This window comes from Colletes latitarsis, chromosome 11, assembly GCF_051014445.1.
Source record: "Colletes latitarsis isolate SP2378_abdomen chromosome 11, iyColLati1, whole genome shotgun sequence".
Taxonomy (NCBI): Eukaryota; Metazoa; Arthropoda; class Insecta; order Hymenoptera; family Colletidae; genus Colletes; species Colletes latitarsis.
In genome coordinates this window covers 28472767-28486338 of record NC_135144.1, presented here as the reverse complement: position 1 = coordinate 28486338, position 13572 = coordinate 28472767, and the positions used below count along the sequence as shown (strand labels likewise).

Below are 13572 nucleotides of genomic sequence, written 5' to 3'. Positions count from 1 at the left end.
GTGATGCTGACTGTCTGTTCGTCCAGGCTTTTATACTCGAATCCTATCGAGGAAGGCGGTTATCGGCGACCTGTCGACCTACTTCCCTCAAGATTTCGCAGTCTACCCGCGATATTCCTTGCTATTTCAAATTTATCGAACACATTCGATCGAAGGCTAACCAATGATACGATCGCGAACAGATCGTTCATCAAGATGTTGCACTGGACATTCGGTAGCCATTGTCTAGCCAAATTTGTTTTTCTCAAATAGTTTCGACCAATTTTTCCCCCGCATATCCGGTATTTTGTTTCTCTATATCGTATAATTTAACTTCATTTTGTACGTAGCGTATGAACTAATTTTTTCCACGTTGGATCTATGAAGATGGTAAAAATAACTAATTTCATTTGCAATAATACGACGGTCGATTATTTATGAAATATAATTTTTTAAGACGAAAACATAGGAACAGGGATCAAAATGGAGGTTTCCAAAACGTATTGAAAACTACTTTTTGAAACAGCTTTTATTTGCATGTAATAGGAAAGGAATAGATTTCTTTATTAAAGTTGGTATAAATAAATATTACTATCGTTGATCAAAGTTCAAGCAGAATGGCAAAAACACCTATTTGATTCGGTGTAGACGGAATTTTTTATTTGGATAACAATTTCGTCGCTTGTTAAATGAAAAGAAACAATTTCAATTTTGATCTAAATTATTTCGCAACGAAACGATAAGAATGGTACTGTTCGATCGAGAAACGTCACGGATACATTCGCTATATGTTGATTTTATTTGTTATCTATTATTAAGTAGAATACAATTTTATCCACATTTGGGTCTAGACACCTGTATTGTTGTTCTGAACTTTTTTCTTATTTGCAAAAGTTCTGAAAGTATTTTAAATAAATCTTAGAAGAAATTTTACATAAATAACTTCAATAAAAGACAACATTGTTGCATACGTAAACGACATTAATTACGTGCATTGTATATATTTGAATTGTTACATTTGTAAACACGTTGTTGTGTGTAAGTCAGTAATTCAGTGGAAAATACTGTGTCTCTATTGATATTATTTATTAAAATGGGGGCTCCAAATTCCATTTTGTCTGGGGTTCCATGAGGGTACAATAAGGCCATGAGTTGCCAATATCGTTCGGCCATTGTTCCTTCGCGCGATCGAAGTACAAAGAAAAAAGGATAAAATGAAATTCTCAATACATATAAAAATATTTAATATACGCGAATAAATTTATTTATTTTTTTCGCGTATACGATAGGTGTCGACGATGGGGTTAAGAGAATAATGGGGTACGATAGTTTCGTGTACTATTTTTATTCGAAATAGAGGGGTTTCGATGTAAAATATTATTTCGTAATTAAGTCGGGTCGTTTTTAACATTTTGAGATGAACACAAAATGTTGAGGGTCATCGGTATCTACGCTCGCAGAACGATATAGTACGATAATACGTCTTGAACTTTCAGGTGACTGCATATATGTGTAAAGGTTATCGCTTTGTTTACCTCTTACTGGACCGACTGTATTTTTATATTCCTGGGGGGTACAAAGAAAAAAGTAAACGGAATTATATCGACGTGCAATTTCTCCAATGGAGCAAACAAGACGGGAGATAACGACACAATTCAATAGTTTTAATTTCGTCTCGTCTCAAACGAAAATTTCTCACGTTTCACTACGCGCAACTAATGAAAATAAACATCGCGCTCGTTGCTTTCAACGCATCGACAATTTATTACTTGTTTTACGTATCGACGATTCGCACGAAACAATTTACGTGCATTTCTGGCATAGCAAATAGTCGCGCCATTTCTTTTCTACCGTGCAGATTAGCTGCAAATTGTAAATGACACAAACAAATCCTATACAAACGCGATAACGTACAAAAACGAGAATATTCTTTCGTTTCAGATAGTGAGAGCACAATCAAACGTAAATTTGTTTCTTTTTTTCATTTATTCTCACTCACAGTGGTACATGTAATTATCCTATGTTGATGCAATAATTTGCCTTTTTGCTCCACAACATTATCGAGAATTAGAACGATAAAACTTTTCCAAAAGATAAGTCGAAAGGCCCAATTACTGTCATCCGAATGACCAATTACAACAATATTGCAAATTTTTTCCCCCCCGTGTTTATCGTAAGCATAGATTTATTTTTTCATTTGTTGTTATTCGATAACGATAAATTAATCGAAGTTTTTGATTAAAGACGATTCATCGATCGATTTCGTACAAACAGAAGCAACCTTCTATGCTAACATTGTAGATCAACGGCACACGAAGGTGCTAGAAACATTATCACAAGAAATTATAAATGTTAAGATACCATAATGATAGCATTAGATAAAATCTCAACCCAACAAACGTAATAAGTTGAGTGGATGATGACATATCGACTGGAATGATAAAACATAGACAGTGACCGTCAAAGTATTAATAACTTTATATTTCGTTGGAATTGGTTATTTGCACTATCAATTGCTTCGCCATCCCTTTACTTTCGAGCCACGGTATATTCCGAAATTTGGAGTCGTGTTTAAAGGTTAGGCCATTTACATGCGCAAAAGCGTAGTCTGTGGTTTGCTTTTGGAAAAACGTATCAAAGGTCAATCTGAAATGCTGAAATGTTTTAACACTATCGATTTCTACGAGTTTCCACGTATATCTGCCGTGACACGTGATTTAAATGTGGGCGCTGCGGATCCATGAGATTCGCTCCACGAATAGACTGATTTTCCATTCTGGCCAGGGCGCGAGTTTTTTCCTTTTAACGAACCTATCAAGCTGAAACCGTACGCGGTAGTCTCGGTCTCGTTGCGTATCGTACGATCGAGCTACCCGTCCCTTCGACTCTACGTGCCGCTTCTATGCACATTCTTGCGCACGTGTGTACGTTTTATGTGTGTACACTGTCATTCGGAGTACAGAACGTAACCTTGAAAAGCCCACCCTCGGAGCGCAAGTTCAATCGCAGCGGGTGAAGTAACGTTTTTTTTTTTTTATCTCGTGTACACAAAAGTCTCGCGACTGCAGCTACCGGCCCTAGTAGATCGTAATCGTCGATAAGATGTTGACGTAAGGCATCGGAGAAATTTTCTGGAGAAGTGACACACAGGCAGCTAATGCGGTGGTAAGGCGCGAGTTATAGGTTAGGGGAGAACACGGAAGTTTTTCGTCGAGCGAGCCACGAAGATGTTTTTAAAGAATTAGGCGGTGAACGCCGCTGTTACGCGCGATAAAGTAAATCCTTTCTCGAAGTCAGTAATTCAGCATGGTGCAACGTCCAGTAGCGCCTAGGCGCAACGTCAGAATTTTGTTAATCGGCGACCGCGGGGTCGGCAAGACTTCCCTGATTTTATCGTTAGTCAGCGAAGAATTCACGGAAGATGTACCCTCAAAAGCCGAGGAGATCACTATACCGGCGGACGTTACGCCCGAACAAGTGCCCACGCACATTGTTGATTATTCAGGTACACGAGATCGATGTTTATGTGTTGGGTGTGGGATCCAACATGTGGGGCCCGCTTCAGCGGCCGATCGAACACACAGAAACGATTAAGGAAGTTTGTACAAACATCGCCCCCTCTTAACCTCACTTCCAAGTTATAGCTAATTTTTATACTTTGTCGATGCATACTTCCTCATTATAGACATTGTACGAAATGGCCATCCGCTCGAATGCAAGCCTGCACTTCTGTCACTCTCTCGATCTTTCTTAATGCTTTGTGCATTTGTCAGATTCTTCGACGAATGTACTTCAACTATGGAAACGTTGATATAGATATCGTGGTGATAATCTATCACGCATATAAGATGTCCCAGTTTTCCCCCTACAAAGAAGTTTGCATCAACTTTGAAAACCACTGATTTGGAAGCAACTGTTTATTTATGTTATCTGTGTATTTATTTATGGGCCAATTTTTTGCATCGAATAGTTATAACTTGAGGATCAAACAGGGTACATGGTTGTACGAATTGATTTCATTGTTTCTGTGGTTTTTGATACATTTCATGTACTTATCAAAAACTTGCCTACTGCTACATTAGTACCTGTTTACTTGCAGCTGTTGAACAAACTGAAGATCATCTCACAGATGAAATTCAAAAGGCCCATGTAATCTGTGTTGTATATTCTGTAGTTGACGAGGATACATTGGACAGAGCAGCTACTTATTGGTTACCTCTGATCAGACGCTGTTCTTCTAATAATCGGTGCCCAATTGTTCTTGTGGGAAACAAAATTGATCTTGTCGATTATTCTACTATTGAGGTTCAATAATAAAATGAAATGTTCTTTTTGATTTAGTCATAGTGGTAAATTCTAATTGTATTCTTTGCTCCTAGGCTGTATACCCTATAATGAAGGAATTCACTGAAATTGAAAGTTGCATAGAGGTAAAAAAAATGACGATTCTATTCGCGTATACGAAATGTTATTAAAACGGTTTTCTAACTTCTATATTCATTTCAGTGCTCTGCCAGAACGTTACAAAATGTATCGGAAACGTTTTATTATGCACAAAAAGCTGTTTTACACCCTACTACACCATTATACAATTACGACGTTCAGGAGGTAAAATTTGTTGCAAAATACGTATCCATACTGAAACCTGAGAATAACTTATCGATGTAACGTCATTTTTAGCTTACAGACGAATGTAAAGTAGCGTTACAAAGAATTTTTAAGGTAAGTTTATATACTCGGAATTCGAACGTTTTGCGTAGTACGAGTATATTACATAATTTCATTGTATATTATTTTAGATATGCGACTTGGATAACGATGGTTTGTTAAACGATATGGAGCTGAACGCATTTCAACAATGGTGCTTTAACAGTCCGCTTCAGCCGCAGGTTTTAGAGGATGTGAAAGCTGTTTTATCAAAGAATATTCAAGATGGCGTTTGCAACGGATGCGTTACAATGAAAGGTATTTTGTACCTTGTGATTTGTAAAACGAAATCAATACAGGAAAACATGTTGGTTATTTGTAGGTTTTATGTATCTTCAGTGTCTGTTCATACAACGTGGAAGAAACGAAACTACTTGGGCTGTGTTGAGAAAATTCGGTTACGACAATGAATTACAAATGTCTAAAGAATATATACATCCCCCGTTAGTACGAAATTAACAAAAGCTATTGAACAGCGTTTCTCGATTTCTATTATATTCGTTTCTGTTGTTCTGGACAGATTGAAGGTTCCTGTTGGTTGCACGACTGAATTATCCCATAAAGGACAGGAATTTTTAACATTGTTATTTATGCAACATGACCGAGATCGCGATGGTGCTCTTTCGCCTCCAGAAATGGAATCGTTATTTTCACGGTGCTTATCTCCACCTTGGAGCGATGAATATAAATACACTGTACCAACTAACGAAAAGGTACATTTTTTATATTTAATAAATTATACCAATTTACACGGGCTGCTTCGAAATTAAAGGGAATCAAAAGTATTAACTACAGTGGTGTTCGAATATAGTATAAAAAATTTTTAGCCAGATAATTTTTTTACTTTTTCACTTATGTGGGTATATATGTATAGCTCATTCCATGACAAATTTATTGGCCTATAATAAAAATGACCTTGAGTAGTTAAAATAGCCGAGATCGTTTGAAGATCATATCGCCATACATCATTGAATTGGTCGTGGCATCAGTTATCGTAACTTGTAGCAGTAATAATGTTATCCCATTTTAAAAAAAAAACATAAATGATCTTCAAATCTGGAAAGCTTTCGGCGAACAAAGAAAGCGGTTACCAAGGAGTAATTAATATTCCAAATTTTGTTTAAATATATTAAATCGTTATTATCCTCCTGTTTCTGTGGTTCTAATACCGTTCTCTCAATAGGGGTGGATGACCTTTCAAGGTTACATGTGTCAATGGGCGCTATTAACTCTGACTAATGTTCGCAAAGCATTAGAATATATGGCATATCTAGGTTACAACATGTATAATAACGAGTGTCAAACAAATGCAGTGTTGATCACTCGTGAGAAAAGATTGGACTTGGCAAAGAAACAGTCGAGCAGAAACGTTTATAGCTGTCACGTAATTGGCCCGAAATTTAGTGGAAAAACAACACTATGCAGAACGTTTATCGATCCTAAACTCGAGGTATACACGGCTGTACGTGTAAGCGTATAGATATATTTTAATATGAACTTAATCATATTTAAATAACGTTTGGTACGATTCTAGAAATTGACCGACGACGTGGTTCCACCAAAATCACACGTTACTGTAAATACAGTACACGTGTATGGTCAAGAAAAGACAATAATTCTGCGGGATATAAATATACTTAACGTTCAGGATGCTTTAACCCCAGCACAAATTCAATGCGACGCGGCAGCTCTGGTTTATGATGCTAGTAATCCTAAGTCGTTCGAATATATTGCACGAATTTATATTGTAAGTGTTCCTTCCAGATTTTCATCCTTAAATAATTCTTCAAATATTATTTCTTTATTACAAGATATTAGAGAAAAACGAGATGGACAAATTTCTTTTCAAGTATCGTTAAATTTTGAGTAGAAATGGTACAAAATTATTTTATTTTTTTTTTCAGAAATATTTTGCAGATAGTAAGATTCCCGTTCTCATAATAGCAAATAAGAGCGATCTCTCTGAAGTGAAACAAGAATACTTGCTGCAGCCAGTAAGTTTTTGCAATAAGTACAAACTGATGCCACCGCAACCTTACAGCATCTCACGTACCGTAAGACGCGAAATCTTCGTTAAACTGGCGACAATGGCAGCTTTTCCGTAAGTTTGTTTCCTCAAATCATCGATCATTAGCAGGCATAATTTTGTACGAGTAATGGAAATGCTCCGAAAATGTCGCGATAAGAAACAGTCGTGTTTACTCGAAATGAAACATTACAGACAAAAATTACGTAAATAGACGCCAGTACTTGCGTTGCACTTGTTTACCGCTGTCAAACCGTTTTCATTTGATACTCTTTGTAGTTTTTAAGTAAGATAGTATAATTTTTTCAAACTGTATGACACTAACAAAGAGATTTCATGTTTAGCCGCTTTCAAGGAGCATGGGTATTATTTTACAGAGACAGGTTGGTCTGAATTTTTGCCACACCGTAAACATTGTAAGCTTGAGCAAATCGTGAATCACATCGTTCCTTTTTTTTTTTCTTTTTTTTCTATTTGTGCTTCCTACAGAACATAATATACATTCGTGAAGTGTGTTAGGCGATTTGCTCAGATTAGGAGATGTCGCATGACATATTGTATTGCATATTAATATCGTAATAAAGTCTTACGTCTTTTCAGTCCTTTGAGGCGTATGGTCCACATGTTGCTTGCGAAACCCTCACCTAGTCAATGGTGGAGTTCTTTTACAAGGTTTTCGTTCGTATTATACGTTTCCGTTTATTTCACGGCGTGCTCACGACTTACAATATAAACCAATATCAGTATTATTTATTGCATGAGCATGAGATGGCGATTGATCGTTGGTTTCCTGTCTTGGTTTTTTTTTCTATATTCAATATGTGTTTCAGAACTATGATACATGTTTTTTCCCCAATTCTGTGTGTATTAAAGTGTGATAAAATTCGATTGGACTAAATTTACAACCGAGAAATAACTATAGGAAATACTATTTCGAATAACATGTCATCGCATTTTATTTTTTAAATGCAGTTGCGTTATTTCAATCGTAGTCTAACGGGTTCTCGTGTAAACATTGCACATTTCTTGGCTAAGATTAAGAACGAAAGTGCTTCTTTAAAAAGTAAATAATTTACTATTTGAAAATAACGAAGCATTTTTTACATAGGTGAATAAATATTGATTCGTTATGGAAATAATAACACTTCCGTTTCGAAACTTATTTGAAATATCCGTTGTCTTAAAATTTACTTTGAATGAGTATTATTTCAAACAAACGGATGTTTCGATTATTTTCAAATAACATCACGGGTAACGAGAAACTGAAATAGTTATTTCTTATTTTTATTTCGAACGAAATTTGCTCAGGTCTGGTGTGAAGAAACGAGTACATTACACGGGTTTTATCATACTGAAGACCCAATAAACTTTTTTTATTTGCTATGAACAATAGTTGTTGACATTTCAGGCATATAAATCAATTTGGACTAATGCAAGGGGATTCCATCGTCTGGTGGAAAGCTGGCCTCGGCATTGCAGTCGCTACTGTCGCGGGCTTCGTGGTGATGCGCGTCTTAAATACAGAGAAAAGATAGTCTACCATATTCCTTTTCTTGCACATTTAACTGCCTCGTTTGACCGAGTATAAAGCCGTCTTTGAAAAACGCGTTAAGTTAATAAACTATGTTCTTAAATCATTAACTTCTTATGTGTCCTTCATCATTTCGCAATGGAAACAAAGATATTTCTGTTCGTCCTTCTCATCTATCAACGAAGTGGTTCTTAACCCCTAATCCGCGAACTTGTACGTAGCAATTTTAAACATTTATCTTCGTTCCACACATTACACCTAAAAATATCAACTTCATCTCGATGACGTTAAAATTGAACATGAATCCACAATCCTTTCCCGTTTAATATAAATTTTATCGAAGATACAGATTCAGCGATGAACTTGATGATCTTAGAACCAAAAATTTCCTAAAATTGAAACTCATAAAAAAAGTCACCGCGATCTGTGCTAGTTTTTATATCTTGTGTTGAACGTTGTCTGATCAAGAGAGAATTTTCAATGTTGATTTGACTAATATTTAAGAATATTATTTCGAAGACATTCATATACAGGGTGTTTGGTCACCCATGGGAAAAATTTTAATGGGGAATTCTAGAGGCCAAAATAAGACGAAAATCAAGAATACCAATTTGTTGATGCAGGCTTCCTTAAAAAGTTATTAACGTTTAAAGTTCCGCCCGTACTGAATTTTTTTCTCGAAAATGGGTAGGTTTTCGAGGTTATGTCTATTCACCAAAAATGATTGTAATTGACCCCCGCAACTGAAAATAATTTTTCCAGAACGATTTGAAATTTTTTAATTTTGTCGAAAAATGTCAAACCTTCTCGAATTTTTTTCTAGAAAGTGGGTAGGATTTCGGTGATATGACTCTTCATCAAAAATGATTGTAATTGACCCCCACAAACGAAAATAATTTTTCCAGAATGATTTGAAATTTTTTTTTTTTTCGTTGAAAAATTTAGGCGCCAAATTAGATTTTCGGTAAGGAATTTTTTTTCTCGAAAATGCGTAGGATTTCGAGGGTACGTGTAATGACCAAAAATGATTGTAATTGACCCCCGCAACCGAAAATAATTTTTTTAGAATGATTTGAAAAATTTTTTTTTCGCCGAAAAATTTCAGCACTTACCCTATTTTTTTTCTCGAAAGTGGATGGGATTTTGGAGGTATGTGTAATGACCAAAAATGATTGTAATTAACCCCCGCAATCGAAAATAATTTTTCCAGAATGATTTGAAATTTTTGAATTTAATTATTAATAACTTTTTAACGAAGCCTCCATCAAGAAATTGTTATTCTTGATTTTCTTCTTATTTTGGCCTCTAGAATCCCCCATTAAAATTTTTCCCAGGGGTGGCCGAACACCCTGTATAAAGCTCGATATTAGACAGCCAAAAGAGGTTTGTGGGGAAAAAAACAACCACTGGCTTAGAGTATCGTAAGTCCTCGACTGACGCGATTACTTTCTTCCAAAGTTTTTCGCGTAAGTCGAATTATAAGTGTAATATGAATCTGTGTAATTCGGAACCGCGTAACTCGAGGATTTATCGTACTACGTTACTTGGTATAGTGGCTAATTTTCATTCTTTTTATGCTTATATCGACAGGTTATTCATCCATTGTAAAAGACTTTACACTTTCGAAAAACTCTCGTATCTCGTGAACACAATGTTCTCGCGTGCCTGTGGAATCTAGTTTACTGAAATTCGACTGGAGATTCACGTCTCGTGTTGCGTTTTAATTTCATTAACACATTTTAAATAAAAATGAGTTTTTTTGCTCGTGATCTTTTATTCATATACAGACGCATTTTCTTCGTTTACACGTCGTCTAAATGGGAAGCAAAACAAAACTAACTTCGCATTTGACGTGATAACTAGAGAATACTATTAGTAAAACTATAATATATAGAGTTCTTTGTTATAACACCAAGTCATTAGGGGGAAAACAATGAATCACTAAGTTCAGTAATTTTATCACAGACGATTCTTTTTTGGCACAAATACAAATTTCAATTTAAGGCACTATTGCATCACATAATTCACAAGAAATAGGAGAAATATGTGCAGCAGTCCTTCCCCTTTTGTTATCCAACAAAATATTCCATGATTGTTCTCACGATTACATAATTACGATATTAGGGTTGAATACATACTAGGAGGGTCTAAATTGTAAATCAATTAAGCAATCATATATTGTAAGTAATTTATTCATTGTCTAAATATAAATTCATTCCTAATGTCATTTCCAATTAGATATATGTAACAACAGTAACATTTGCATAATAGATGTAGATAGAAGTGGATGTATCATCATTTATAATACAATGAAAGAAACTGTTTTTTTTTTATACCACCAACTGAATCCAAATTTTGTACATTATTAATTTTCTAAATACTTTCTACAATCATTTCGCTACTATCCACTTTTCAAAAAATACTGCTTCAAATCATGTCTGAAATGCATAAACAATTTATATGTTATTCGGTGGGATAATAAAATGTTATTAGAATACTTCTGGACAATGACACTCACTGTGAGAAGCTTTGCATTGGCGAAGGGCTTCGTTGAATCCATCGCACAATGTAAGGTCGGACTGGTTCTGAGCACAGTCCAAGAATTGTTTGACTTCCCATGCACAAGCGCCAGTTGCGGGTGCAGGTCCAGATGCACTTTGTGCAGCCACGGGTGCTGCTGCAGGAACAGCAGCAGCCTCGCTGGAACCACCACTGAACAGGCCTGTTACAGCGTGTCCAATGGTGTGACCTACGGCTGAACCGATAGCTACTCCTCCAGCAGTGGCAGCCATTTGCCCCATGAGGGACGGCTGCTGAGGTTGAGCAACCATGGGTGTTGATGGAGCGGCATGTGCTGGAGGATGCGCCGCAACCGGAGCAGGAGCTAGTGCAGCCCTCCTAACCCTAAAAAGTTGTAAAAAATTATATTTCCACAGTTAGAAAAAAATAATTGGAATGCGAAAAAAATCAAATGTCTCACGATACATAATGATTTTAATGGCATTGAATAACGATTTTTCTTGGCATCCATTGTCAAACTACTATGTGATGCATTACAGAGTTTGACTTAAGAATAAAAACTATGTATAATGCGATTGATATTCGCATATTACGTTTCTAGGGGAATGTGTGTGAAATTATACATAGTTTATTTTAATTGTGGTAAAAGTAAAAAAAATAAATACTTACGTCCTTGATGGAGGAGCAGATGCACGTCCTCGTCGTGGCATGTTTAAAATGTTTGCTTCGTAGATCTTTTCAATAGACACGTCCTTTCTCTTGGCAATTTCCTTTAAGACTGACGAGACTGCGCCTACATCTTTGATCTCTTGAACACGTTACGCAATCAAAAGTTTTACGCAGACTCAGAGCAAATCACGTGAAAGTTCTAGAAATAATACAAGAAGTCAACTATCGCGCGAACGAGACGCACTTCGGATCATTTCGAAATCTATCGAATATCGGAGAGATTACGATTAAAATTGACGTATAAAAAAAATCTGAAATCTGATAAACTTCGTCCAGTGACGTGCTCGAACGTGTTTATTGGAATTAAGAGTGAAATTTAACGTATTATTGATTCTAAGTTGACTTCACGCCGTACAATGCAGAAATGATAATGTTGGCTAGCTTGTTCGATGCATGTAATCATAGATGAAATATATTGCTATCTCACGCCACATGCACGTGTCTAGAAATTAAGTTATGTTGTAAAAAAACGTCGATTTCTCATTCCCGTCAAATGTAATTATTTTTACGTCCGAAATCCTTTTGACTTCAAAGCAACGAGCTCGTACAGTCATTTTCACGTGTGTATTACTAATGTTTCAATTGCTATTGCACGATTTCATGCAAAATTATTCTGTTTATAGATCTTTACTCATAATGTACAGTGTTCTACGTAACTGAAAAAAGATATACCTCTAAAACGGTTAGAGATACAAAAAAATGTTGCAGGGCATAATTAAACGGTATTGAATGCAATTATATTCATTTTTGTTGCATCGATGCATACAAAAATACGTTTTTAAAATTGCAAACCTTTTTGTTGTATCAAAGAAGAAAGCACTCGGCTTTATTTTCCGATTCTTCCTTTGAAGAATCTATTTTATAGAGTCTGATCGTTCCTCTTTCGTCCGAGCATTGCAGTTGTATTTTTTAACAAATTTGTTTAACTCAGTATTTGATCATACATCGGTAATTCGATCGATGGATAATTTTTATACATTAAACAATATTTTTTTTTCGACAGAATTATTAGAACCCGGCCATCGTTATTCTCATACTATACACATCTTTGAAGTAGGATCAATATGATAAAATTCGTCGTTCGTTTCGAAAAAAAGAACGTCTGAATTCAGAGATGGAATTGATCTTGCAAATATCAATAAAATATTAGTTATTTTTGATAATCATTTTATTACATTTAAAACATCCGGTATGTCATCGAATACTGGCATAATATTGGTAAATATTTTATAGGAAAGTAGAAAGGTTAGAATTAAACAAAAGACGAAGAACATGGTTTTAGAAATATAGAATTGATATTATTAATTTCTGAATCTCGGGGTTAAACTGTGTTAAATACCAATTTGTTGATGGAGGCTCCGTTAAAAAGTTATTAACAATTAAATTCAAAAATTTCAAATCGTTCTAAAAAAATTATTTTCGGTTACGGGGGTCAATTACAATAATTTTTGGTGAATAGACGTAACCTCGAAATCCTACCCATTTTCGAGAAAAAAATTGAGTACGGGTAAAACTTTAAACGTTAATAACTTTTTAACGAAGCCTCAATCAACAAATCAGTATTCTTGATTTTTGTCTTATTTTGGCCTCTAGAATCTCCCATTAAAATTTTTCCCAGGGCTGACCGAACACCCTGTATATGTAACATTGATAAAATTACGTATAACATTGTCTTATTTAACAATATTATATCATTATATTCAAAGAAATATTACTGAATAATTTGATGTCATTGAGTGGAGTTCATAAAAAGTGTGCAGTTGGCAGCGTTAAAATCAATTTATCGAATAGCGATTACATCGCAGTAATTTGGATAATTTGGATCTCGTAATATACCGTTATTGTCTTCGGTCTGTATTAGGAAAACACGTAGTGGGTGTATATTTTCTTCGTAATTTGTACATGCATTAATTATATAGTTCGAAATGATTTATCAACGCAATCATGTTTCGTAGGGAATCACGAGAGAGGGCACCACGATCTATTTCTAACTTTCCACTAAATTTCCATCGTCTAAAAATATCAAAAATACAGCACAATGATTTATGTTCGTCGTACGCTATCACTAGATTCATATTGA

General features: G+C 35.4%; 2 protein-coding genes across 7 annotated transcripts; one reads left to right on the top strand and one right to left on the bottom strand.

Annotated features, from left to right (window-relative positions):
- The first annotated feature begins 2699 nt into the window (after nt 1–2699).
- On the top strand, nt 2700–8351 carry Miro (mitochondrial Rho GTPase). Of its 6 annotated transcripts, none has more exons than XM_076779032.1 (14): nt 2700–3484; nt 4079–4284; nt 4359–4409; nt 4486–4587; nt 4660–4701; nt 4779–4944; nt 5009–5129; nt 5207–5399; nt 5870–6148; nt 6221–6433; nt 6591–6787; nt 7057–7095; nt 7313–7384; nt 8121–8351. In XM_076779032.1, exons 1-14 carry the CDS (start codon nt 3286–3288, stop codon nt 8245–8247), a joined length of 2007 nt encoding a protein of 668 aa, XP_076635147.1. In that variant the 5' UTR covers nt 2700–3285; the 3' UTR covers nt 8248–8351. The 6 variants fall into 6 exon arrangements, with proteins under 6 accessions (XP_076635147.1, XP_076635149.1, XP_076635151.1 ...); XM_076779033.1 differs by having other exon boundaries at nt 2706–3484; nt 5870–6136; XM_076779034.1 differs by lacking the exon at nt 7313–7384 and having other exon boundaries at nt 2703–3484.
- A 2066-nt stretch (nt 8352–10417) lies between these two features.
- LOC143348602 (coiled-coil-helix-coiled-coil-helix domain-containing protein 2-like) lies at nt 10418–11593 on the bottom strand. The gene is made up of 3 exons (XM_076779064.1): nt 11433–11593; nt 10762–11147; nt 10418–10681 (listed from the first exon to the last, which is right to left on the bottom strand). Exons 1-3 carry the CDS (start codon nt 11471–11473, stop codon nt 10671–10673), a joined length of 438 nt encoding a protein of 145 aa, XP_076635179.1. The 5' UTR covers nt 11474–11593; the 3' UTR covers nt 10418–10670.
- Nucleotides 11594–13572: the final 1979 nt, after the last annotated feature.

Bases quoted from the DNA above. Each gene is read 5' to 3' on its own strand.
- Miro (XM_076779032.1), top strand. From the start codon at position 3,286: ATGGTGCAACGTCCAGTAGCGCCTAGGCGCAACGTCAGAATTTTGTTA. The intron at 4,945-5,008 runs GTATTTTGTACC...GGTTATTTGTAG, and splicing joins CGGATGCGTTACAATGAAAG to GTTTTATGTATCTTCAGTGT. The intron at 6,434-6,590 runs GTAAGTGTTCCT...TTTTTTTTTCAG, and splicing joins ATATTGCACGAATTTATATT to AAATATTTTGCAGATAGTAA.
- LOC143348602 (XM_076779064.1), bottom strand. From the start codon at position 11,473: ATGCCACGACGAGGACGTGCATCTGCTCCTCCATCAAGGAC. The intron at 11,148-11,432 runs GTAAGTATTTAT...ACAACTTTTTAG, and splicing joins TCTGCTCCTCCATCAAGGAC to GGTTAGGAGGGCTGCACTAG.